This window comes from Elgaria multicarinata, chromosome 6, assembly GCF_023053635.1.
Source record: "Elgaria multicarinata webbii isolate HBS135686 ecotype San Diego chromosome 6, rElgMul1.1.pri, whole genome shotgun sequence".
In the NCBI taxonomy this organism is placed as follows: domain Eukaryota; kingdom Metazoa; phylum Chordata; class Lepidosauria; order Squamata; family Anguidae; genus Elgaria; species Elgaria multicarinata.
This window is the reverse complement of record NC_086176.1, coordinates 773,682-801,017: the sequence shown is the minus strand read 5'-3', so window position 1 is coordinate 801,017 and position 27,336 is coordinate 773,682. Positions and strand designations below refer to the sequence as shown.

The 27,336-nt window shown below is 41.0% G+C and overlaps 1 protein-coding gene across 5 annotated transcripts in view; it reads right to left on the bottom strand.

The window, feature by feature from the left end:
• SEC24C (SEC24 homolog C, COPII coat complex component) overlaps positions 1–26,846 on the bottom strand; it is a 70,105-nt gene extending 43,259 nt beyond the window's left edge. Inside the window, exons 1-9 of one of the 5 annotated variants that reach the window (XM_063128822.1) lie at positions 26,788–26,846; positions 18,245–18,448; positions 15,139–15,222; positions 12,278–12,419; positions 8,446–8,618; positions 7,109–7,579; positions 5,396–5,526; positions 3,701–3,769; positions 1,239–1,350 (exon numbers count right to left, since the gene is read on the bottom strand). In XM_063128822.1, the coding sequence (XP_062984892.1) occupies positions 1,239–1,350; positions 3,701–3,769; positions 5,396–5,526; positions 7,109–7,579; positions 8,446–8,618; positions 12,278–12,419; positions 15,139–15,222; positions 18,245–18,419 (1,357 nt within the window). In that variant the 5' untranslated portion in view covers positions 18,420–18,448; positions 26,788–26,846. Of the gene's footprint in view, positions 1–1,238; positions 1,351–3,700; positions 3,770–5,395; positions 5,527–7,108; positions 7,580–8,445; positions 8,619–12,277; positions 12,420–15,138; positions 15,223–18,244; positions 18,449–26,631; positions 26,744–26,787 lie in introns of those variants that run through there. The other 4 variants (XM_063128821.1, XM_063128820.1, XM_063128823.1 and 1 more) reach the window with 4 other exon arrangements.
• Between the last annotated feature and the right edge of the window lie 490 nt (positions 26,847–27,336).

Genomic DNA, 27,336 nt, shown 5'->3' with positions numbered 1-27,336 from the left:
GGCTTGGGAAAGCAAGACAGTCGCCAAAAGGGGTAGAAGAACAATGGCCAGGCAAATCTTCCCAAAAAGGGCCTTTCCCCATTGCTGGAGGTGGGGGGACTTGGAAAAAACTCCTCCGAAGATACAGGCAGGATCACGGAGAAGAAGGTACCTCTGTGTGTGCACATGATGTTAAGACTTACTTAGGTTTCAGCCTGAGTATATCAAACCCTGTCCTCTGAGGGAATACAGAAACAAAAGAGCTGGCCAAGACCCAGCCCCAAAGTTAGCCAAAACCCTAAGGTTAGATCCAAAGAGACGACCCTAGTATGCCAGTTACCTCTGCGCACACATGAGCCGGGGAGTCCATAATTCCCCCCAGTGTTATATCCCATGCAGTTCCCATGGATTCCCTGAGATCAGAATCAGCTTGGGGGCAGGGAGGGGGGCACAGTGTGGAGGGAAAAGCAGGGAAGCCCCTTCCTTGAAGTTTTTTGGATCCAAGCCTAGAAGTTACCCTCTCCATCATGGGAGATAGCTTTGATGACTTTGGTTTTACTGACCGATGACCACAGGTGAGTTACAGACATACCCAGATTTTAAAAAATGGAATTGTTCCCAGGTTGGGCAGATACACAAGCCAATTCTTAGAGGGTCAGCTGAGGAAGCTTTATGCTCGATCCCAGAGTTCAGCACAAACCACTAGGAAAGAGGCATCCATGACAGTATATGCCGCAAGCAGTTAATGTCTGGAGTACCATGGCATCTTTTGGTGTTACGAACAAATACAGTTACTCTTTCCTCTTAAGTCAAGAAACTAATCCAACATGTTAGTTTTACACAGTGTTTTTCACAAGTCTCTGGCTCAATCTGTTTGTTTCTCCATGTATAAACTGCCTTTATTACACAACAAAGCTCAAGGTGGCAAACCTAGCGTTCCCAGGAAGTCTCCGATCCAGGCACTGACCAGACCCAGGCCGGCTTAGTTTTAGCTGCATCAGCCATGCCCTGAAACCTGACCTTCCTGTCCCCTTACAGCTCCCTTACATATATTCCTTATTGTTTCATGCAAAAGTGTTCAGGGTTGGTTGATTGATCGCAACTAAAACGTACTCTGGGAACTTCTGAATATAAAAGCTTCCATCCTTTAAAGACTAATCAAACCCTATGTGATCATGGTGTCTATGCCAAAGAGCCAGGTGACTTCCTTTTTTGGCTGAGACTGAGAGTTCTCTTCAACTACATAAGCATGATATTACCTTGATCTTTGACCAAGAAATTGGTAGTGACAAGGGGTGGGACTTGCCCACGGACTCCAGTGACGAATGGCTCTGACCCACGATTATTCCTGTCATCTTCTATTACCTGGATCTAAAATGAGAAGCAGCAAGTTAGCAGTGCAGTGGACACTCTGTAAAAACTGGTGATAACACAACTTTCAAGTTAAGCAGTAGCCGAACAGGATTTGTAATCAATGGCTTAATAGAAAACTAAATTTAGTTTAAGTTTCTATCAGTTTGCTATTTCCAGAGTTGGGGATAAATTCAAAGACAGAGATACAATTAGCATGTTAAGGACTACATTTCAAGATATGATAGCCACTAATCCAGCCCTCCCCAACGTGCGGCCCTCCAGAGGTTTTAGACTTCTACTTCCTTCAGCTCCAGCCAGCATGGCCAATGGTCAGGAATGCTGGGAGTTGCTGTCCAAAACATCTGGAGGGTACCAAGATGGGGAAGGCTATACTAATCTAAAACCCAGAGACCAAGAAAGTTTCCCCCCTCATTATTCATCAGAATCTTTTATTGCAACTATATACTAAGCTAGGTCTGTGAATGTCATGCTTAAAGACTAAACTAGCATTTTTGTAAAGTGTAGTTTGTTATCTCCTAGCTGTTGTTTTTTTAAAGGAAGTACCAAGTGTTTTATATCTGACGATAAACGCAACAAAACTGATGCAATGACAACTGAGGCCAAGTTCTAGTTCTCTTGAGATGATAAAAACCCTGCCTTGGCGGTACCACTTCAGACTGCAAGAGGGCTTCACATGATGAAATGATCCTCCAAGCAAATAAATATCCACCTAGAAAGCTAGATGCCCCCCACTGCTCTCTCCCCACCTCCCTTCTTACTACATCCATTCTGTGCAATCTGGCTTTATTAATCCCAATGGCTGGAAAAGAATCTCCACATCGGTCAAACCAACAGAGCATTCTTCAAAATGCTTCTCAAAAAACTTCCGCAAAGCCTTTTCAGATCAATTATCGCCACTCCCTTTCTGCTAGCAAGTAACTTGCACCATCCATCCTACTCCTTTATCAAGACAAATCTTTCAATTCTGTCCTGTTAAGCTTAGATTGCAATTCTCACAGGTCAGGATTTATACAACTTTGAAGTTCTGTTCAAAGTAAAAACACTGGTGGGATTGAATAACTATTAATTAACTGTAGTAGTAATGATTGATTGAAACCAAAAGGGCAGCCATATAAGTTTTCGGAACCCAAATAATTCTGCATCCAACCACTCACCATACAAGAGCAAGGCAAATTACAGTCGTATTGAAGTATACTAAAGGATACTTTCCAACTCATGGAAAACAGGTATTTATTTACTTCTGCCCACAAAAGGCTATGGAAAAGATAATGCTCCCTTGCAATCCATTACTGCGTGCTCTAGTTTAATTGCATTTAAATACTTCCATGGCATCCACCCTTCCTGTTAGAATGTTCAATCCTCCTTTCCTTTCATATCTTGATTTTAGCAGTAAACCTCCAATGACCAGGACACAAATACCTTTATATTCTGATCGGAAACACACCAGTGAAGAGAGCGCATACAAAGGTTGAGTGACCATGCCAAGAAGAATTTTTTCTGTTCCAAGTCTACAAACTAACTGAAGTTGGTAACACTGTGGCTCAGATTTTAGTGTTGTGGCCAACTTCAGCCTATTCCCAAAACACAGCAACACAGGGGCAATAGGAATTGACATCAACAAGTTTATCACAAACTAAAGCAACTTCCCTTTTTAAAAAACTAATACTGTCAAGGAATATCTTTTGTTAACAAACCAAATTTAATACCCTGCTGCTTAAGTAAAATGTTATAGCAGTTAATTCAATGTATTTATTATCTCCGTTTCCCCTCTAATATTCACCCATAAATTATATCAGGGAGAAACTTTAACAGAATGACTGCTGCTTCTCACTAAAAATTAAACTTGAGTAATGGTTTTGAAAGTGTAAAATAACTTCAAATCAAACACACATTTTAGAAGATTTCTGAGATCATCTAATTCCCTCTTGTTTCAATGGGTCTTGTAGGAAAACAATCCCTATTCATTTCAGAAACACTTGATATATAATAAGAGTCCCTAGTGGATTAGGCTGAATCCATGGTATGGAATTAACAAATGAAATCCCTATATTCAGAGGTACTTTGTTTCAGTTATAAATGACTAGATTTCAGAATGGGAAGGCACAACTTGATTATCTGTTTCTTTAAATGCCAAGTTTCTATTGCCCCTTGATTTGTGATGTGAAGAGGATTTCACAGTTTGTGGTGTTTTATTTTGTTTATCGTAATGTTGTGAGCAGAAAGAGAGAGGTGGGATAAGGATGAAGGGCTAACGTCAGGGGTGGTTAGCAAGGAGAAGATTACTTTGCAGACACACAGGCAGCCACCAACATGCAGACAATAGCAGACAGAGAGACACCGCACTTACTGGGCTGGGAATTGCATCTGGATCTATTCTGTGTCTGGGTTTCTGCTGAGGTGGCAGCTCATTGAGTTGCTTTTTTTTTGTTTAAAAAGAAAAAAAGAAGTAAAATTGCCACAAAAAGGGAAAAGAGAGAGAAAAGTAAAACAAAAGTACCAAGCAGTGTTACTCCTATCTGTCCCTACTTGCATCATTGTTAGATATATGCATATTGGACCGTTTTTCATGCAACAAGAAGGGAAATACCACCAGCTTCATTTCTACATGTTATTTCCACATTTCACTCTACCACTAGAATGAACATTCCCTTGACCTAGTTGGCAGCTTATATGACTATTTAGTTCAACTCTGCAGAACTATGGGACCATGCTGTAGGGAATGCAATTCTTTTGAGATTTCATTTAAAGGAAGAGCACGTAAGGAAATAAAGCTACTCACATACCTGTATGCTTTCCAAGTGGCAGATTCAGACTTTACACCACAAAAGGCTGAACCTTTATCTTCCATAAGCTAAGTTAGTGTGATAGCACAAAGCTAGACATGTAAAAGCCACTCTAGAGAAAGAGCCACCACTACCACCGCCTGAACTTATGGTGCATGGAACAATGACTTCATAAAACCCAGTAGAATTGAGTTATAAAAATAAGTGGGAAGCAGCACCCATTCAAACTTCGTGCTCTCCTTTATTCTTCAGAATTCAGTTGCCCTACCATTTCCTTTCAGAGGAGTGACACAAGCCAATGTGCCACCATCTTTTACAGATTAAAGCAACACACTTGTTGCTTCTGTGACGCTTACATAGGCACCCAACAATTAAGACTGAAATTAAGCAGACTCTGTACAACTGGATATACTGCTGCAGTTTGCCCTGAAACTGAAGTCCGTGGGTTGCAGTACATAAACGTAAACAAATCTTCGTGATTTTCACCAAAATTTATACAAGACCTGTATTCACCGGCTGGCAAGAGCTATTTTAGATGTGCCCAAGGGCTTAGGCATGCCATGTCGAATTTCTGACTTTACTTTGAACATCTGACTGTTGTGCCATATAACAAACGCCCCTTACTTTCAAAAGAAGTTTGCCATCAGGAGCTGCTGGTCAAAGTCAAAGCTCCCTTAGTGGAACTAGTCATACAGTTTTTTGGGGTCACCCCACACTGTTCAGCTTGTAATGCTCCTTGTTTTGTACAACATGTTATGCTAGCCAGGATCACCATAAAGAAAGTGGTCAAAGTGCCATCATACTTCACCTCATGGCATAATAGCCAGCCGTGAGGCAAGTAAGTTGCTGACACCTATTTCATACACATCTTCCATGCACTCAAAGGAATAATTTAAATTACTTTTTAAAAGTATATGTGAGCTCACTCTGATCATTCATGCAGACAAACATATGAACCAAACAATCAGAGATACAGTCCATGGTAATTCCTGTGATCCTTCTCCAACTAGTGTAATCATAGGAATTGCTGCAAATTATACATCCAATTGACACACTATCTTTGTCCATATGAGCACATCCTTGGAGATGGTCAGGACTGCCAACATGGACAAAAAAATGTTGTGTGAGAACATGCCCTTAGACTGCTGAAAGTGAGTATGAATAAAGCAAATGAAGAGAAGCTACAAAGAGGCACATTTTTATCTTCATGACTTACTAGACCATGACACTCAATTTTAAAATGGACACATCTAACTTACTGGACTAGGAATAGAGTCTGGATCTAGACGTTTTGCTGGAGGTGGCGGTCCAGGCTGACTCCCATAATTTGCTGGCCCAGAGTAAGCCGCATTATAGTTTGGCTGGTTACCTCTATTCTGCCCAAAGGACCCTGAAAAATATATATATGCTGGTATTAAACATATAACATAACTAAAATTAATCCATCGTTGATAGTAAAGAATAACCACTGTCCAATTCAACCAAGACTCTGATGATACAAACTACAAATTACAATTTCAAATAAGTTATTTATAACTTCAAATGAAACTAATTTAAAGGTAATTTGCATCATATTTTGGGCTCATTTCTGAAACTGAAAAATCAGTCTACTATTTTTAGGATTATAACACAAGAACATATCTGCAGGCATTTGGCAGATATCCTAAGTGAGAAATGAAAAGTAGCTTGCAATGACACTCCTTCCCCCATTATCTCATAAGAACATAAGAAGAGCCACGCTGGATCAGACCGAGGGTCCGTTTATTCCAGCGTTTTGTTCATATGTACACAACCATCTGTCAACCCAGAACCCACAAGCATGACATGAGCGTAACAGCAGCCTCCCCATGTCTCATGCCTCTCATATGGATGTAGCCACAGATAGCCTTCTAGTTTGTCTAACCCCCTTTTAAAGCCATCCAAATTGGTGGCCATCATTGCGTCTTGCGGTACTGAATTCCACTGTGTGAAGTACTTCCTTTTATCTGTCCTGAATCTCTCTCCAATCAGCGCCATGTAATAACCCCAGGTTCTAGTATTATGTGAGAGGGAGAAAAATGTCTCCCTATCCACATTCTCCACATCATGCATAATTCTGTACACCTCTATCATGTCACTTATTATCCTCCTTTTTTGCAAGCTATACAATGCCAGCTGTTGTAACCTTCCCTCATAGGGGAGATGCTCCAGCCCCTTAATCATTTTAGTTGCCCTTTTTCCAGCTCTACAATTGTTATTTTTAGGGGTGGTGACCATTTCCTTGCCTGGAGGCCATATATTGCTCCACCCTACTAACTTCTAAAGAACTCCATGCAATCAGAACTATTGGATCCATCAAAAGTTAGCCACATTTTAGTATGAATAACTTCCTCTGGATTGAACTCATTGCATATTTCGTATTTTTGCTGGAAGAGGTTGCAGTCCTATGAGAGATATTTCACATACGTAATTAACTGCGTTTGGTCAACACAAAATTTGAACAACGTAGTCCTGAACAAGAAGGAATCCAAAAATAACATTACTACTAATATTAAAAAGACCTCCCAAAGGAAGAGCAAAACTTCGGGGACTTTGCCATTTCATTGTTCACTGGGCTAGAAAGTTAAGCGAATTTAACTCTGGAAGTATCCATCATCTGAATGTAAGAAAAAACAGTAGGGGATTAACAAGCTAAACCACTTTTATATTTAGGTTTTTAAATTTACAGGGAAAAACGTTTTTAGAAGCTACCAAAAAAGCTAGCTGCACTATGTAGGACCACCTTTTTACATAATAACTGTTAACCTAGAATTTCGATAATGGAGGAAACAGTTACAAGATCCAGTTATTTGCAAGCTGCTCATTTCCCTTGCTATTCAACGTATTTTAGAGGAAGAGTGCTACAAATTAGTACAAGCACTTATTATAACCAACACCCAAGTAAAATCCTACAGACTGTTACCCCAACCCCTACCAAAATGCTCTAAGCATACCATTCTGTTGTGGTGCATATCCTGGTTGCGAAGGCTGGGTGGAAGGTGGTCCTTGCAAGCCTGCCATTGGTGGTCCAGGGGGTGGCCCTGTCATAGATGGTGGCAGTGGCGGTGAAGTCACATGATTTGGCTGGGAAGCAAGCAGCCCAGTAACTGCTTGCCCAGCTAATGATGCACCCTGCATTGTGGGAGGCCTTGAAACGCCTGTCGCAGGAGGGTAGCTGGAACCTCCAACCCCAGCAGAAGTAGGTGGCGGGGCAGCAAACCTTGCGTCTTGAGAGGGAAGGTGAGGTGCTGACGGAGGACCAGACATAGCAGGTTGTGTCATGGGAAGACCCTGAGACAAGCTGGTAGGAGGCAATCCATGTGGGATATGAGCAGGTGGTGGCCCTTGGTTTGAATATGACACATACTGCCCAGATCCTGTTGCAGTAAAGCTTCCTGAGGCGTGTGGAACTGATGTTGGGGGACCTGAGGAACAGAAATGGACTATGATCACACCTCCTTTTCACATTTAATCATTGGAAAAAGTTTTATTCTTCTCCCAGCATGTATGCATACCCTTTTTAGTCAAATAAATGATTGCCTGATTTCCTATGCTAGGAAGTCTGGATCCAATTCAATATGTTTTTAGTTTTTTCAAGCTTTAAACACTGGATGGTCTGGCTTCTTTACTGATCAATATTGACCTACTATACATGGTGGTTGTAAGTGTTTTATCTGTTTTGAACATATTCTAATAATGAAAGGTGCATACTGTCCATTCTTTTGACATATGATGACATGTTCAATATTAAGAAAATTTTCAAAGGCCTTGCTCTGAATGTCCCCATCCTGTAAGAAGAAAATTTCAGTGGTAAGTGTACCACTCTCTGAATTCTCTTCTCATAGGCGCTATGCCTGGAGCACAGACACAAGGCAACACACTTGAAGCATAGGCCAAATATTTACAAAGACGCAGATCTTACTGGACTGACTCCGCATTTAATAGGAATACCAATAATTTTGTTGGTTACTTTCTTTTCATAAAGCTTGCTAAATATCTTGAAATTATATATCTCTATATCTATAATTACACACACACACACATTTTGTTTGGTTATTGAAAGTACTACTCTTCAGCCAAAGACGGTTCCTGGAGCTGCTTACAATTTACTCTGAGATCCAATTAAGACATGATAAAATGGCATTAAATATTTACAACACCTAAACCTGTTTTTCTCTATTTTATAGTATTTGCAAAATGGTGAAGCAATTGTATCTGCAGCACACTGAAGGAACCCCAGAACAAATCAGCCTATGCAAGCAAGCAGCATGCAAGTCTTTTAGTAACTCACCATAGCCCAGTCCAGCTGGGGGGAGAGCAGAGGCAGAAACACTGCCTATCTGCATTCCTGCCATATGATTGGTCAGTTGATGTGTGCTTGTAGGTGATGGCCCATATTGCTGGAAAGAAGCTGGCTGGCTAATAGCAGTGGGTGCTGTGCCAGGTATGAACTGCTGAGAAGATCTGAGGGAGTAAAGAGAATAAAGGCAGTTATTTGTCATATCAACCACTCTCCTTTTATTGCTCCTGCACAGTCTTGTACAAAGCTAAGAAAGGAGGCCTTCTCAGTAGCTAGGTGGAAGGAAAAGATAAGGACATTTCTGACATGATCACTTCAGTCATTTTCTTCAAAGGTAAACTGAGGCTGTTTAAGTAAACTTGCAGAAGAAATCACCTCTTCCCTCCCATGAGACAAGTGGCCGGTGAGAGTGATTCCAACAAAACACCATTAACCTTCAAACATTTAAGGAACAATTCTATGCTTAATTTCAACAGTTCTCTAACACTGATCCAGTGGTGCCCCTTGTTGTGAACCCATTCTGCCCAGTTTAGGTTACAGAAAATGCAGTATCCACTGATGAACTATGGGCATGTCTATAGGGAGGATCGCAGACATACCTGCTTCACGATCCTCCCCCAGTGTCTAGAAGGCTGCGTGACGTCCCAGAGGGGAAGAGGGACGTTGCTGCTGCCATTTTTTTAAAAAAAAATTAAGAGGAGCCAGTTGCATGGTAAAAGGTAAAAACAACAACAACCATGCCCCCCACCCGTATCCCAGGGATGGCGAAATTGCTTGGGCCCTCCATGGGCACAGAGCCACCCTATGCAGCTCTGTGCCCCACCCCACTACTCGCAGGGATGCAGGAACAATCCGGGAGCAGAAGCCATATCAGCTGCGCTCCTAGTGATGGTCCCGGGACCGCGGAAAGATAGGGAAATCCATGGTCCCAGATTTCCCATGAAAAGTCCCTGGTCGTCCTATGGATGCACAGGGACGACCTAGAGATGACCCCGGGATATCTGGCAAGTGTAGACATGTCTTATGTCAAGTTTGAGAAGAATAAAGCTGGAGACTGCGGACTTTCAGAATGACTTAATTTTTAAAATCAAATGCAAGTTATAACAATTTTGGAAACCTTGCTAATGCACGAAAGTTACCTCTGTTGAGAAAACAGCTGCAAAGGTAAAATCTTATGTAGAAAGAAGAGCTACTCTTCTCATCAATGAATTTAATCAAATAAAAAACAGAACATAACTGACTGTGAACCTCAGACACTCCCAACTATTACAAGCTTGCAGATGACATATCACACTAGTCTTGTGGTAGAACAGGATAAAACATTAACAAGGAGGACTTTTTTTAGCTTTGCTATTATTTACTGAATAAGTAAAATGAACATGCTAAATGCACTTTAGAGCATCAGAAAATTTTCCAAAAAACCCTGAAAATTTTCCAATGTAAATAACTCTATGCAAATGAGCCTAATTTGTGACTTTCCAATTTGAAATTCTGTAGAAAACCCACACTCTAAGGCCTAACATTGGTATTTTATTCTAAGGAGCATACAACCCATGGTATCTTATGCCTGTACAACTATTTAATATTATTAAGCAAGGAAAAAATGTTGTCAAGTAGGATGCCATTTTTTTTTTTTACCATATATGCCGGAGTTGTCCTAAGTTGGCACAGTTATGGAAACAAACAGTAGGCATAATTAAAGTTATGTTAGGTCATGAGCTACCATTAGATTCAATTGTTATAGTATTTAGATATGTGAAAGAAACAGTGTTAAGTAAACACCAAGGGCTTAATTTGGAATGCATTTACAGCAACCAAAATATTTAATAGCCAGCAAATGGAGAAATAACAAGGTACCTACTGGTGATACAAAGTATGAAAAGTATTGTATGAATAGTAAAATTAATAGAACATGTACAACAAACAGAATATGTACAAATAAGAGACAGGAAGAAGGTTCCTCCCCAAAACAAATGGAAAATGATTTTTAGAGTTTGGTAGTCCTGTTTTTGTTGCTAGTAGCACACCTAGAAATAGTACAACGTTGGAAAACAGTTGCCAGCTGCACAATGCAGGGCTGGTTCACTTTTTGATAGACTAGCCCACCACAGCAGAGTTCTGAGAGGGCTGGCAAACATAACCTCTTCATGGAAATCTGATTTCTCTTCATGGTGTTTGTCAACAAAGGGATGGTGGCCTATAATCCTCTGATACCCCAAATATCACTCTGAAGGGATCTAATTAAATGAGGTGTGGCGTATGAACATTCTACTGTTCATGTAACTCAAATAAGAATGGGAACAGAATAGTTGAGCATTACTGTATTTGTTGACTATAAGCTCATTGTACTATGTACAATAATTGAATAAAACAAAGTTTTAAAAATACAATTTGGATATTGGTAAATATAAAACCTATTAAAGATGGTGAGATTTATAGCTTAGACATACAGTTAAAATAAGATTACATTTATTGATAGTAATTAAATTATATTTACATTTTTTTAAAAATAAACATTAAGTAGAAGCACTAGTCATGTTACTAAATGTATAGATTGGAATATTTACCAAGCTTGCAAAATATTAATGAACTTGGGAAATATACCAGGATGTATTTGTTTTCTATCTTATGTAAAATAAAAATAAAAATTTGAGTCCAGGTATAGTACTCCTAGTGCTTCCCAATTTTCAACACATCTTCATGACCTTTTAACTTAATCCACTCCTATTCCAATCCACATGCCAGTTACATCATATTAGCCCAAGTATTTAGCTAAACAATCAATTTACTTTCTCTACTAATTGAGACAACAGCATATAGTAACTCTCATCTATCTTCTTGGGTAAACTGCCCATTCTTATTCCTGTTTCTAATGTTTCTGTAGAGTGGTTGTCAAGCGGCACAGAGCTTGAAATGTGATACGCAGGGATTCAAGGCCTGGTTCTGGAATTGAAACTGCCTTGATCACCCTGTGGGATGACCTTTGCTGAGAAATGGACAGGGCAGTACAATCAACCTTGTCTTCAACTTCTCAGTGGCTTTCAATAATAATCATCATCATCATCATCATCATCATCATCATCATCATCATCATCATCATCGTTACCCGCCTCTCCCTCTGGATTGAGGCAGGGTACAACACAAATAAAAACACCATAAAATAGATCATAGCATCCTTCTGAAAAGGCTATCTGAGCTGGATGTTGGAGGTATTGCTCTGCAGTGGTTCTCTCCTATTTCGATGGCAGATTCCAGAAGGTGGTGCTGGGGGATTACTACTTTGTCCCTTGGCAGTTATACCATGGGGTATCACAGGGCTCTATTTTATCCTCCATTCTGTTCAATATTTATATGATGCTGGGAAAGCCTATCACCACAGCACATTTTCTTCAGGAGAAGGGAGCAACTGTTGGGAGCAACTGGGCAATTGTTTACACCTGACCATATGTATTTGGTTACATCAACATAAAGAATTCAGGAGAGGTGTGCTTATTCATTGGAAAGGGAGACATAGCCACAGGATATGTAGAGACAAAAAGAAGGGGGGGCAGTAGTATAAGAAACATAAAAGGCTGAAATGAAATCCCCTATACACCAGGCCCCATTGTCAAAAGTGCTGATTGCTCCAATTATAGAGTTTGCTCATAATATTTTAAGATCATTGTTTTGTAGCTGTAATTAATGGCAAAAACCTAAACTTAAACCAAAAATGGAACAAATTAGAACACATCATTTTGCAGTACAAAGAATAGACGGCTGAGCTTCCCCCTACCCCAAATTGATACTAACAGGGTCAGAGTCTGGCCACTGTTTTCATAATTACCTTTGCAATGGAACAGTAGAAGCAGGAATTCCATTACGTACATCCCCTTGTCCAAACTGACTATAGACTGGCTGCCCGGGAGCAACTAGTGTTCCAGATGTTGATGCAGGTGCTCCAGAAGTGGTGGAAGCTCTTAGAGAACCTAAAAATATTGAACTGCATGTCAGTAATATACTAATTTATTTATTTATTTATTTGTTACATTTATATACCGCCCCGTAGCCAAAGCTCTTTGGGCGGTTTACAAAAGTTAAAACAGTAAACATTAAAAGTATACAAAACAACAGTATCCATTTAAAAACAACAGTTCTGGGGGTCCATTAAAAAACAAACTTAGTGTTGTTAAATGGTGTTAAATGCCTGGAAGAAGAGAAAAGTCTTGACCTGGCGCCTAAAAGATAACAGTGTTGGTGCCAGGCGAGCCTCATCGGGGAGATCATTCCACAGTCGGGGGGCCACCACTGAAAAGGCCCTGTCCCTCAGCCTTCTCTCTGTATAAATGTAAATAAAAGACATGGCGTTCCTGCCCTACATCACAGGGTTGTTCAGCAGCTATTCCTACTACTACAACCACCCTATAGCTCCTTAAAGGTACAGTACACTTTTGTGTGTGTGCCGGTAGGGGTTATTACTGGTAGCTGCTGAAATGCCTCCAGAAATGCCACTTTTAAACCCCAACGGAAGAAGGGGCAGAAGCAGAGGAGGCTGCAAGGAAAGGGCCTGCCCCACTCCCAAGCCCGGCTCCCCTTCTCCTCGCTGCATTTGCGCAAACGTTGCCCCCTGCAGCCCGGTCGTGTGTCTTTAAATCCCAGGTAACTTGCGAGTGCCGGGGCGGATCTGGGCGCCTTTCTCCACCTCCGCCTCCTCCTCCCCAGCAGGTTCCCCGCTCCTGTTCCTGGGACTCCGCCAAAATGGAGTCCAAAATGGAGACCCTATAAGAGGAGATGCTGAAATACGCTAGGCATGGCCTTTGATACAAGCAATATGAAGTAAACACAAAGAATGAAGAGCACGAACTGTAGTTATCATGCACTATCCAAAGTACATCTTTATATTACACAAGACGTATTGTGCCTAGCTTTCAAAGCATAAGCTCCAAATCAGATCCCCATAAGTTAAGATTATGGATGAAAAGAAAAGGATTTATCATGTTTACTAGAGCATTGCATTCCAGTTCTCGGTAGGCAGAACTTGCATAATCTCTACTTACCTGAGAATTTTCACTAACAATTCATATTGGGAATACTTATATTTTCAGTCATCTTAAATTATTATAGTGCCACAAGAACAGAATTATAGTTAATGATGCCTGGCTTTTCCAGCAATCTATCATTAAAAAGGTGAAAATCAAGACAATTTGTTGTGCAAGTATGAAATTTGGCATAGAGAATCTACCTGGTGACAGGTACAACCTGGCTAAATGTCAGAAGACAGAGTGGCATGTGCTAGTCATGATAGGCTGTATGGGAGGAGGGAAGGTTGATAAACAGAGGATAAGAAAGGAAGGCAGGTAGGCATTAGGGGCTAGCATCTGCATTACAGACACTAGCCCCAACCTGAAGCAACACACATGTCAACAAGAGAAAAGAAGTCCTGCTTATGCATGTTTACCTATTACTAAACATGCAAAACAATGGTTTTGGCAGCGGGTTGGCAAAGTTTAAAACAAATGAATTAAAACTTTAGAATGTACAAGCAGAGCAGTAGGTTTTCAAGTCCAATGTTCTAATAAGCTTAAATACCTTAATGATTTTATTTTTGGTCAAACATGTAGAAGACTGCACTTCACAGCTGAACTAAAGCTACGTAAGAGGTTGCATCCCAAAATGAAGGGTTTAGAATTTTAAAATAGCTTAAAAATTCACTGATCATAGCTTAACCTACAGGTGTCTTACTTAACCTACAATTGTAACACATTTTGGTGGAGTAGTACTTATGTAAGCACTTCAGCTCTTCTCTTAAACCAAAGGGGGTTTGATCATGGAATACATCTCTGGTCCTCCTAGGACAGTTTTTGTCTATATCAGGAGTGGTCAACTTGTGGCTCTCGCATCATCATCATCATCATTCACAATTCGTTATGCTGGCTAGGGCTGTTGGGAGTTCTGGTCCTCCAGGTGCTTTGTTCTACAGCTTTCTTTTATTTAGGCTGCTGCCAAGAATCTCAGAGGGGCTGGCATTCAAACTACTTGTATGTTGCCATGTGCAATGGCTGCACACACATGTACACTGCTGCAGTATATGTGCACTGGGAAATAGGGACTACATACTGTTTGCAAGCTCTGATGTGCAGAGTACCACAAGCCTGAGGGGCACATGTTTAAAGTGCCCCCCAGACCTACACATTCCCTGTAATGAGATATCAGAACTCCATGTTCCAATCTTCACTTGGCTTAACATTCAGATGAAATGTGGTATGTTACAGAAATTAATGCAACCAAAAAAAGGAAGAGATAGTCTGTAGTGTTAAAAAGTAGACAAGTTATAATCTCTTTGTACAGATGTCTCAAACATTTAAAAATGTATTGTTGTTACAAGACTTTTTGAATAAAAGTTCGACAAATCTGAAACGTCAGGCTTTTATTCAAAAAGTCTTGTAACAATACATTTTTAAACGTTTGAGACATCTGTACAAAGAGATTAAATTTTTTTTATTTTTTAACACTACAGACTATCTCTTCCTTTTTTTGGTTTTACGTAGTGTTTTCCCCCTCATCATTTTGACATCAGAAGTTAATTTTTGTGAACCGCCCAGAGAGCTTCGGCGATTGGGCGGTATAAAAATGTAATAAATAAATAAATAAATGCATCATAAATTGAACTTTTCATAGGAGACACCACATCAAAAGGAAAGCATTTACCTATGAAGTTAGGAGCAAAAGAAGCATCAGAATCGAGAGAAACTGGAGAGCCCTTAGAAGGAAACCCCAGTGAAGGAAAGTAACCTAGAAAGACAATATATATAGATAGATATCAGTAAGAATAGATTTGAAAAAAGTAAATGTATTCCATAAGTTCTACTTTTATCCTGCCTCAAAGTCATGCTACTAAAGAGCATGTACAGGCAACAATGAAGACAAGCCAGAACAGTGTTTTAATGGCTACACAGCACATACCTCAAGTCACAAATGTAGCAAGAGGTGATAGACCAGCATATGTACTAGACCACTCGCAATTAAGGGCGCAATCCTATCTCCTGCAATTCCCAGCATAACCCAGCCAGCCATAGCTGGCTGGAGGGATGCTGAGAGTTGTAGGCCTTTTCCCCCTGTCTAAGCATGCATATGTCTGAGTCCTTAGATGATTAAGGCCACAAACCAAGTTGAAAACAGATGTCTAGTTCTTGCTCAAGAACACGTTTCCAGGTAGCTGAAGTTCCCATTTCCATTTCAGTTAAATGCCAACCTGACTTCTGAACTGCATATAGCACATTCTCATTTACATAAACTTCTAAACTACTCATTCCTGAAGTCTCATGGCAGGTAACAATTTATTTTCAAAATAAAGCCACCATTAAAAGAAATATTGCTCATCCTCAGGTAGTAAATGCTCGCTCAGATAGGTCTGGTATTGCTTTTCTAAGGTGGTTCAACTTTGGACCACTGGAGGAACAGAACTCAAGTTGGAAATGGCAATGAAGAAAATATCCTCGATGTTTATATGAAGAAGAGTGGGTACTGCCAGAACGTTGGATGTGAAAGGATATAAAGTGATGTCCTAGATTTATGTAAACTAAGCATTTTAGAATTTCATAGATTAAAATAGTTTTTTGATAACCAGAAAGCCAAAAAAAGCCAGTGCAAATGCTCAAAAAATAACATGAAGTTCTGCACTTGATCAGAGTTGGAAAAAAGAGATCTTAGCCGTTGGTATGACCTGATCATCAACAGCAACAGTACTTTCAGGAACCACCCAAGACTGTGAGGATAATAATAAATTTATTTATTCTTACCCGCCTCTCCCTCTGGATTGAGGTGGGAAAACAACATTAAATACACTATAATACAAAAAACTGGTTAAAAGAGCATATAAAACCAATACAATATTAAAATAACAATCACAACACCTTACAATTCTTAGGTTTAAAATTAATCTGGGTAGGCCTGCCGGAAGAGATCAGTCTTTACGGCTGTCTTAAACTCAGAGACAGCTTTAAGCCAACGGATCTCCTTTGGCAGGCCATTCCCCAGTCTGGTGGCGGCAGAAGAAAAGGTCCTCTGAGTCAACAGTTGCCAGCCTAGTTGTGGCTGACTGGAGTAAATTCTCCCCAGAGGACCTGAGTGTGCAGGGAGGATTGTATGGGAGAAGGCAATCCAGCAGGTAAGCTGGACCCAAAACATGTAGGATTTAAAGGTAATAATAACCTACTTCGCCAGAAACTAATTGGCAGCCAGTGAAGTGATTTTAAAGTTGGTGTGATAATCACCAACCTAGCTGCCATATTTTGAACTAGTTCAAGTTTCCGAACTAGGCACAAAGGCAGCCCTATGTACAGTGCATTGCAGAAGTCGAGCCTCAAAGTTACCAGCGCATGCACTACTGTGTTTAGGTCTTCCAACTCTAGGAAGGGGCGCAGCTGGTGTATTAGCTGAAGCTGATAGTAGGCACTCCTGGCCATCGCATCTATCTGGGTGGTCATTTGGAGCGATGGATCCAGAAGCACCTGCAAGCTGCAAACACAGTCTTTCAGGGGGAACTGGTTGACACACCTCCAAATCCGGGTTAGGGCCCTTGACAGTAAGCACCTCCATACTGTCTGGATTCAGCTACAGTTTGTTTTTCCTCATCCAGTAACCACAGAACAAAACTCTGTTACTAGAAGAGTGCCACAGTACTTGCTATCCTTTTTGATGGTTTTATCAGCTATCAACATTTCATGAGGTCCCAAGCATGGGCAGAGACTAAGAGGAGAGACGTTTGGGCCGAAGAGTAAACAGGACAAAAGGTATAACTGGGTGAGATCACTCTAAATTATCCTAATATAGTACCCAACAAACTTGTGCATGCTAAATTGCTTACAGAACAGTTGAGGGGGAAAGGGTTATTTTGAGTCTCCCTGTTAGGAATGAGCAGACACTAAAGAGCAGTCCTTCTGGATCCTATAGTTTAACTATGTCACCTGCACCTTATGATAATTGAAATATGAGGACAAGCTAGTACAACTTATTCTGTTGATACCAGACACAGATTGATAGAAAAGATACACCCCCAACAGTCAGGTTGCTACTTATTATTTCCTCTTGAGAACCTAACTGGGCAACTCAACCCACTAAGCAATACTGGAGGAACCAGTTCTCCCACCAATGCCTGCCAACTTCCACACCTTCATGTTTCTAAAGTGAAAAAAACACACCAACGCTATCTTTTTCTTAAGCATAGAGAAATATTAAATATGGTAAGCTTGCCACCTTTAAAACCACTCCCATTTCAAGTGTTATTATTATTATTATTATTATTTATTTATTTATATAGCACCATCAGTGTACATGGTGCTGTGTTAAAGTGTTAAAGTCTTGTTTGGCCAATAGTTTTTCAGAGGCCTACACCTTAATCTCTACTCCTTGAAGTGGCGTTCCAGAAAGTTCTGTTGCCACAGAAGCCAGTTTCTTCACAACTAAATCTGATGCAAGGGCTTCCACTTGCTGACCTATAATCTTACAGTAACAGTATACAAAAAAAGAATAATAATAATAACATTGCATAATATGCAGCCCCATGTGCAACCATTGCAACCAGAACCACTTAATTTATGACATAAGGGCATGCACAAGTTACTAATTATGAAGGACTCAACTACTAAAATATTTCTCTACTACATTCATAAATACTTAATAATGAAAATTTGAATGTATTCTTGATTTTTGTTGGGGCCTGCTTGAAGGCACTAGAGAGCCAGTAAGCAGGGTACATAATTTAAAAAGTGAAAAACAAACAGGCCGTTGGCCATTAGATACCAATTAAAAATACCTTGTGGGGGACCTGTCTGCTGATATCCTGTCACTGGACCATTGTAAGCACCATACTGAGAAGCAGGAACGCTCGGAATTTGCTGCCCTCCATAACCAGGCTGCAGGTATCCTGCATATCCAGGCTGCGGTTGTCCATAAGGTGGCCCTGTGTGAGTTTGCTGGTTTACACTCATTGTGTTCACATCCCCAGACTATTCTTCACCTGCAAGAAGGAAAAGAGAAACTATAAATCAAAACAACATTTCTTACAACAGAAAGAGCAGAAATAAAGAAGCTGGCATAAGATCCCTTGCAACACTGGCCTGTGTGCATATGGTTATTTGAATTAAGCTTACTCCAGCAGAATGTCATTAGAGTTAATACTGGGGCAAAGTTGGATACTACCCTTTGAAACATACATAACTATTGATTGCCACATTATAATTACTTTCTAGCATTAAAAATGGTCTCCACTCATTGAAGAATTTTGGTTCATGCTGTCTACCACCTCTCAATCTAATAATCTTACGGTTTCCAATGACAGTACTACTTGCCAAACTTCATTGATCCACTGTTGTTGTTTTTTGTTGTTGTTTGCTATTTGCTGCAGTCAACAAATAAGTTGATGTATTTAAAATATTCTAACAACATTGTTTTTGGATTAAAAGTCAAATCATATCCAGTAATTCTGTTTATATCTTTTTTCATAGCCTCCAAAATGTTTTAAGCTGTGGGCATAACCACCACATGTGCAAATGATCAGCTGAATACAATCCACATTTCCAACATGCAGAATAGTTTCCTCCATAAATTTTGTTGATTTTTACTGGTGTAAAAAATCAACAACAAATTAACCTATATATTTTTCATTTAAATTGACAAATCAATAACAAATTAACCTATATATTATTTCATTTAAATTGACAAAAACTGAATATGACATCCCTTTTGGAAATATTAACTTTCATTCATGTTCGCTGATTTCTGATCCTATCATTGTCTCTCACTAATTTTAAAATAAAATTTTGTTAGGTCTACACCCAATAATATACCATATAACTTTGATAAGACTCTTAAGGCTTTTTGCTTCTAAGATCATTTTGTCTTAGTCAACTGAGTTCTCAGCCGTTACTTAATTCACTATGTATATAATCTTTTATCTGTGTGTACCGGAACCACTGTGGTTGATTTGGCTCCATTATCCTTTTCTGATCACCGCAGCTTATACATTGTCCTTGTTTCAGCACAGAAGTGCACAATATATTTGTTCCCAAAGGCTATGTGATGCTAGCTCAGGGGGCTGCACCATCTCCATAGCACCATCGCAGCATAGCAAAATGAAATCCTAGCCTGCACCAGGAACAAATCCTGTTTGTAGCAGAAGGATTCCTATTTTTTTGCTCCTACAGGTACTAAAGAAAAACCATACTGCAAGACAGTTTTCTCAAAGTGAATTGCCATTTCTAAGACTTGAGTCTTTTGATTTTGTTCCATACATACATAACTGCCATGGTAGTTATATTTTCATGATTCATTACTTCATTTCTGATTCTATGAAATCTCACTCCAATGCAATTTAGAGAGTGGCAATTTAAAACTAGTTTGTTCCAGCACTACTATGCTTTAAAGATATCAGCTATGGTCCACCTTCTGCTCTTTAATTTCAAAATACATTTTAAAATTCTTGGGCATAACCCACTTTCTTTGCAATATTGTTGGTGCTACTCTAGGTGTCTTATTTAACCATATAAAATTAGTTAGTATTTTTGCCAGGCTGCCAGTTCTTTTACAGATATCTCAATTGGCATTAAGGAAGATGCCAGGTGAGCCTCCCTGGGAAGAACATTCCACAGCATGCCCCATGGAAATGCAAGCTAGAAAGGTATCGAGATACCAAAAACCAGAGAGATCAAGCAGAATCGAACAGACTACCTCGGATCATAGGTCAACCACCAGGGCTCCATTCCAAACCCAGATCTGTCTGAAGCTGGACTAATAGGGGATCCTGTCAAGCACTTTGCCCAAGAATAGAAAATTAGAAACAAGGCAGTAGATAAATAGGTCATCTGGGTTGAAGCAGGAGTTTTTAAGAGGTGGTCTCAACCTTATAGACACACTAAGCCAATTTTACTCTACTAGCTGTAATTAACCACAAAGGACAAAGACCCAATGAACAACTGGCTGGCTAAACAGATCCAAGCTTTCTGTCCATATGCTCAAGCTACGTATTGTGAAATTCAAAACTACTGTGAACAGAGGAGACAGAGGTATTTTCCAGAGCACTATTTGTAAGAGGCTAGTAAATACAAGATAGAATGGATGCAAGTTATTTTATCTGCAAAGTACCTCGCAAGTGCCCTCTGGATGCCACAGCACATTTTAGAGCACTTGCTTTGCATGCAAAAGATTCCAGGTTCGATCCCTGGCATCTCCTCATAGGGCTGTGAAAGATTGTCTGAAAACCTAGAGAACTGCTGCTAGTTAGTGCCCACAATATTAAGAGAGATAGACAATTGCTATAAGAGTAGTTTCTTATGTTCCCATATAAGTTGAACCTGGTTAACTGATTCTTCTTGGTCAATCAAAGGGCCAGGTTTTAAAAAGCTAAACTGTAAAAAGCTTGGCAGAGGCACCATGTGGACATGATGGTGATGCCATCGCTACCCAAGAGTGGATCTTTAAAATGGATTTGAACAACTTTGGAATTCATCCCAAGTTGTCCTCCACTTCTACTGTAGTAGTCTTCCATGCTGTTTCATTGACCTCAGCGCATCTCCCAGCACTATTCAGCAGAAGGCATCTGAAAGTGCTCATATCAAGCACCATATTAATCTTTTCTCTGTTCCATAGATTAAGGGGCTTCAGAAAGATCACGATCCATGTCAGCAAGAAACTCACCAAAGGGTAGCCAAGGAGCATCTGGATCCAACATCCTAATCAGTCCCCCGCCCCTGCAGACGTAACAAGTCTCTTTAGAAATGAAACCTAATCAAGTAACGATCCATCCATGACAAAAGCATTTGAGAGTTATCTTGCAGTTGCTGAATCACTATTGTTGCATCCAGCTAAAGTCAAACATATGACCTTCTACATGTACTGGCCTAGATAACGTTTGGGATAGTCCTATGGCTGTTTTGGTGGCCATGAAGTCAGAGACATTATAATGAAAGTAAAAGTCTTCCAGTATCAAAGTTCCCTACACGAAGTCCAAGACAATCCCCATCAGCTCAGTCAAGAATGTTAGGCAACAGGATAGGTGCCACATGAACAGAATCCCAGACTTATCTCTAGGTCTAAACATTAGGGATCTTCACTGGACAAGACACCTAAAATGCATTTTAAGATCTTAGGCTGCAAACCTATATGCACTAACCTGGGAGTAAGGCCCATTGAACTCAATGGGTCTTAATTCTTAGTAGACACATGATTGCGCAGTTAACCACAATTTGAAAATACAGGATTAAAACATTATTTTGCCTAAAGTAAAAATCAAGGTATAAAATGCTGTGCAAATCAGGAACGAATCACCCAGTATGCTGGCAAACCATAGTTTGTGGATGACCTATCTGGAGAGCGCATTTGGCCACCTGTATTTATTTATTGGCTTCTAATTTAGACATTTTCCTCCCGTCCAGGTAATTTAAAAGTTGAGCTTGGACAATGGTGAGAGACAAAGGCTCTTAGCCAAGCTGAGAAGCCAGCAGGAGGCAAGACTGTTTTACTCTGTACAGCACCATGTACATTGATGGTGCTATATAGATAAATAATAATAATAATAATAATAATAATAATAATAAGAAGAAGAAGAAGACATGCGATGCAGTCGCAGACTGAAGGTAGCATGGAATTGAATACACCTGGTCCTCTGCTTCCAAGGAGCTGTCACTGTGCCAATATCACCGAGTGCACTTTCCCCTGTGAAATGAATGTTTTTATCTGGGCTGATAAATTGTGAGTTTTCTTGGGCAAGAGCAAGGAGTGCCTGAGGGTGGGAGGGGTATTGACTTTCAGCCCAAGCTCTGGTGAGAACTGAGTCTGGGAGACAATATCCAAAGTGAGGCCTTGGTTTCTGCCTGTGAGTGCACACCTTATCTGCTTGTTGGGTGGGTCTTTAAAATGGCGTCCTTATGGTGGTCTTAACTACAGAATTCACTGGGCCAGTGGTTCCTTTGTTTTCTGGAAAGTATGAGGTTTATGTGTGTGACTTTAAGACACATGTGTGAGGATTGTTTGGGCGGGGGGTTGGATATGTCTGGATAGGAGGGATGGGGGAGGAGAATACGGGTGCACCGATAAGAGTGATTACAGGTTGGGGAAGGCACGGTATGAGGGGGAATCAAAGGTTGAAAGGATAGGAGTGCATGAGGCAGCGTGTCCCTGCTTTTACTCATATGTGAACAGCTTGTTTGTAGGTTGTTAGCATGACGTCCAAACCCAGACACCTTGTGTTGGTCATTGGTTAAACAACTGAAGGGAAACCCATGGTTTGTTCTTAGGTTAACTTTGGGATGTTTAAAACACAAATAATACAAAATGTCCAGGTTTAGATATCACACTAGCATCCTATAAACATTGACATTCATCCAGAAACGGCCCCCACATGGTGCTGCAAATTGTGGGATATTTGTTGAAGAACTCCACCATTACATGCAAACAGGCTCAGTGTTGATATTCATATCTGAGAAATGATCAAGTTGGTTCATTTACACAGAAAAACTTCCTTCAACTCCATGGCCATATTCAGATGTCATGTTCAATCATATTTATTTATTTGTTACATATTTATACTGCCCAACAGCCTAGGCTCTCTGGGCAGTTTACAACTAAATAACAAGAATGAGCGATAGCCCAACCTCCCCCTTCCTCTGCCAGCACAGCTATGAGGGAATCATTAGCTTTTGCTTCCCATTTCAACTAAGCACAATTTAGTATGTCATCTGAATCCTGAACTGTGGCTAATGTTAACTCTGATTGGTTTAAATAAGCTAGTCGCATAACACATGGTTTGAAGTTGGCTTATTTCAAACAAACCAGTTAATAGTTTGTCAGTTTGGACGATGCAACAAGTTCTGGTCTAGCAAAAACAGAAGTGAAAGCTTCTGATCTCCTCAAGGCTGGACCAGAGGAAGAGGAAGGACAAAATGCACAACCCTAGGGGAAAGGCTACACCTATTACTAAAGAAATAAACTATAGTTTATTGTGACATCTGATCCAGGCCAGTATTTAGTAAAAGGCATTGATTTAGTTTAGAGATTCACTACAGGGCTAACATGTGGGAAGCAGCTGTGGCTCAGTGGTATGGCACATACTCTGCATGCAGAAGGTCCCAGATTCAATACCCAGCTTCTCCATGTATGAATAAGAAAGAATCCCACCTGAAATGTTGGAGAGCCAATGCCAAATAGTGTGGACAATACCAAGCATGATGGACCAATGGTCTGACTTGGTATAAAGCAATTCCCTGTGTCCCTATGCTTATGTTCAGTTTATTTAATATTAATCAAGATGCTTTGAAAGTTTTTTTAAAAAATAAAAGTATTTTTTTAAAAAAATACTCAGAATTAAATAAAAAGATCTGTTTTTTATCATTGATTTTTATCCACCCTAAATCCTAACCATGTTTATTCAGCAATAAGTCCCACTCAATTTAACAGTCTTACTTCGAAGATGATCGCAGGAGGAATAAGCCCCCCTGTGCTGGTTTGAAAGTAATAATCTCTCTGTTACTGAATATACTAGAAAGTGGAACCCCTTTTACTCTTCTGAGGCCAAAGTTTATAGCAATATTTAGCAAAGTATATAATATTAAACACCTAGGATATGAGAGTCTTCAGTTCATCTTAGAGGTAATAAACTTTATAATACACAAATACTAAAAATTGCTAAAGAATACACTGAATATGACCTATTATTCCTACAACCGTTACACTCAGAACCTTAAATTCAACTAACATCGTGCTGACTGAGCTTACAGTATTGGCTGCATGTCAATCCTCTGTATTAATACTATGATTTGGTTCTAAACTATAGTTAGCTTAAAACTAGACCATAGCCTGGCATAATGTCTGAATTGAACTTTAAAAAAAATATTATTGGGAGTCGTATTGATACTATAGTGCTTGCTTCCATGAAAAAGTGTTCCAATTTTTGTATCTTGGTGAGCAAATGAAACTACAAAAGGGGAATAGCTCCTGTGCACCAGCACTTGCAAAGCTGGAAGACAGTTGGCATCCTGTTATCTGCAGTGGTCATAAAAACAGTGGTCAGGCATTTGTCATGTTCATTGTTTGTCCAGTATGTTTCTTGCTTACTATCCTTTCTCCACCCATTTCCTTTTGCTGTCCTCAAGTATCTAGGTACCGGAATGCACCTAGATACATATGTGCGTGTCCAATCATACAAGTATGCTGTATGGTTGGTGTGCAGCACAGCATTGCAAGGAATATCCTTGCACTCCTTGTGTACCTTTGAGCTATGGACTTTGACACCTATGTTTCTGAATTAATGCTCTTGTTTTGTGATCACCACAGTGCAGTGAGAAGGGCACACAACTTGGTCCTTTTGACAAATAGAGTTGTGCTTAGTGTTGCTACTCACTTGTTCCATTCTCACCATATCCCTTCTCCACCTTTAACTTGCCAAGATTTTAAAAGGATGCAATTGCATCACCCCCAGTTGCTACACCATTCCAACATCTTGTACCACAGTCTGTGATATTACACTATTACAACAATCCTTTTCTATACACCTCTGGCCTTGCACAGGTCACCAGAGGAGAGGATCACTAGTCCATAAAATAGGCCCATTCCATAGAATTTCTCCTCATTCTTGGGTCTTTTCCAATAAACTTGGAAAGCCAAGAATATGCATCCCTGAATAAAGAAGCTACTGGCTTTGAGTTCTATACATAGGCAATGTTACAGACCTAAGCACAACTCATAAACACAAGATAAATGTGCTCTAACTTGGAGGAGGGAAAGGGGAGGCAACCATGATGTGCTTTGAAATCTTGGAAAAAGTTAACAAGGGATTTAAACAGAATTAACATGGGAAATATTCCATTAGTCTCCCAAAACGATTCAGAAGAATGGGAGGATAAACAAAGCCACAAAGGTGCAAGTATTCAGGAAATGGGGGAGAAGGGAAATAAGTCTGCAAGTTAACTCCTGGTTCAATACAACTAAAACAGTAAGATGGCAGAGATGTTGGTGGAAATAACACACCTGTGTTGCTTTACACTATATCACTCCTTCTGAGGATACCTAGAGACCAAGCATGATTAGAAGCAAGAACAGAAAAAGGATACCTCTTAGTTATTTGCCAAGGTGCTTCTGTGATCCATTAAAAGCCCAGTGAACAGGTGAGCCTTAGGTAAGCAGCCATCCTCAATCTCAGCTCCATAATAGCCTAATATTGCAGATGAGAGTGGGAGATGATGTCTATTTGCCTAAGGCCACCTCAGAGGGAACACTGAGCACTTCAAGTGCTACAAAACCAGTGTCTAAGTGCTAAGTATTACTACTAATCCTAAAGAAAGACCCATCGGAATATCTTTTTTGGTCAAATGTAGCCAGAGTAGTCGACCCCACTCCCAGACACACAATATTGCATTACGTCTATTTTGTTCCTCTCAAGCTTTATTTATTTATATGTTCAGCAGAATCTCCCCCCCCCCAGGAATGCATCATGATAAGCTGCAGATAGAAAACTGGAATAGTCTCCACACCAACGACAACTCCTTGTACGCAGAAAACTAGCATGTAAAAAAAAAAGTTCAACTTAGCGATATTCCCGAAATATTATTTGTTCTACATTCAGAGAGCCTTTTTTAGAGCTCTCCCGTAAACTATATAAACCAACACCTAGTCCAAGAAAAGCTTTACTACTTGAGCCTGCGAATATATAAACGGGGCCTCCAAGACACACTCATCCGCAACCGTATAGCTGCACTTGTGAGCAGAGCACAGGCCCAGCGGAACACCCTCGAGGGCGGCCGGGACGGCGCCCCTGTGAAGTAAAGAGAGGGGAGTGGGGAGTAGGGGTGGGAGACACCGCAGGCCGTATTCGTTCCCTGCGGCTCTCGCTTATTCCCAAGCCTCTTGAAAAGAGGGAAGTGAGGAAAGAAGGCCGGGGAGGACGTGCCCAAGCCAAGCTGGGGTTCCGCCGAGAACGGAGAGGCTTGCCGGCAGATACCGCCCTGGGGCTCGGGACAGGGCCCGGCGGAGCCAGAGGGTACGCCCGGACCAGGCCAGAGGCGCTGCGGGCGGGGTCAGCGTCTCCGCCTCCAGTGCGGCGGCGGCGGCGCCGGCGCCACCCCCCCCCCCCCGTCCATCACGGAGTCGCGACCCCCCCCCCCCCCAAGCTCCTCCCAGGCGCTGCCTGCCTCGGCTCCGCCGCCCGCTCACCACAGCCGGCTGCTCCCCGCCGAAGCTGACCCACCGTTGGCGCCGGCTTCCGGTTCCTGGGCCCGTCCCTCAACTCTTCCTCACCGGAAGCCCGCTCCCTCCACCCGCCTCGCTTTCCCTCTGGCTGCCACGTCCTCACTTCACGGACAACCCTACCAAGAATCCGTCGCGGGACCCGGATGCTACACAAGGGCGATGGGCACGCAACGCGAACAGGGCGAGGAAATGACGAAGGCAGACTTCCGGCGCGCCCTGACGCAATTCCGGCCAGGGTAGCTTCCGCCGGAAAGCTGCAGTCGTCACTCCCTCGCCCTGTTCGCGTTGGGTGTTTCCCTGAGCGGGAGTTTTCAGCCTCTGAACCCGACTGAGCCTTAATGTTCTTCTCAGAAGATACCGGGATGGTGGTGGTGGTGGTGGAGGCGGCGGCTGCTGCCACAGTAGCAAATAGTCCTATTTTTCGCGAAGGTGGCCAGACTTTTTCTGGGATGTATCAGATCGAGCCGCAGGTGGGAAGTCACGTGATGTCATGCTGCTGTAGAATCCCCCCAAAACCAAAAAAATATATTTAAAAAATCCCTGCAGGTAGCAAGTTGAGGAAGAATCAAAGCCCCTCCCTGATACCTTAATTTTCTACCTACGGGGGATTATGAAGCTGGATGGGGGTATTGGATCATGTGAACCCGCTTCTGAAGTGATACACCCCAG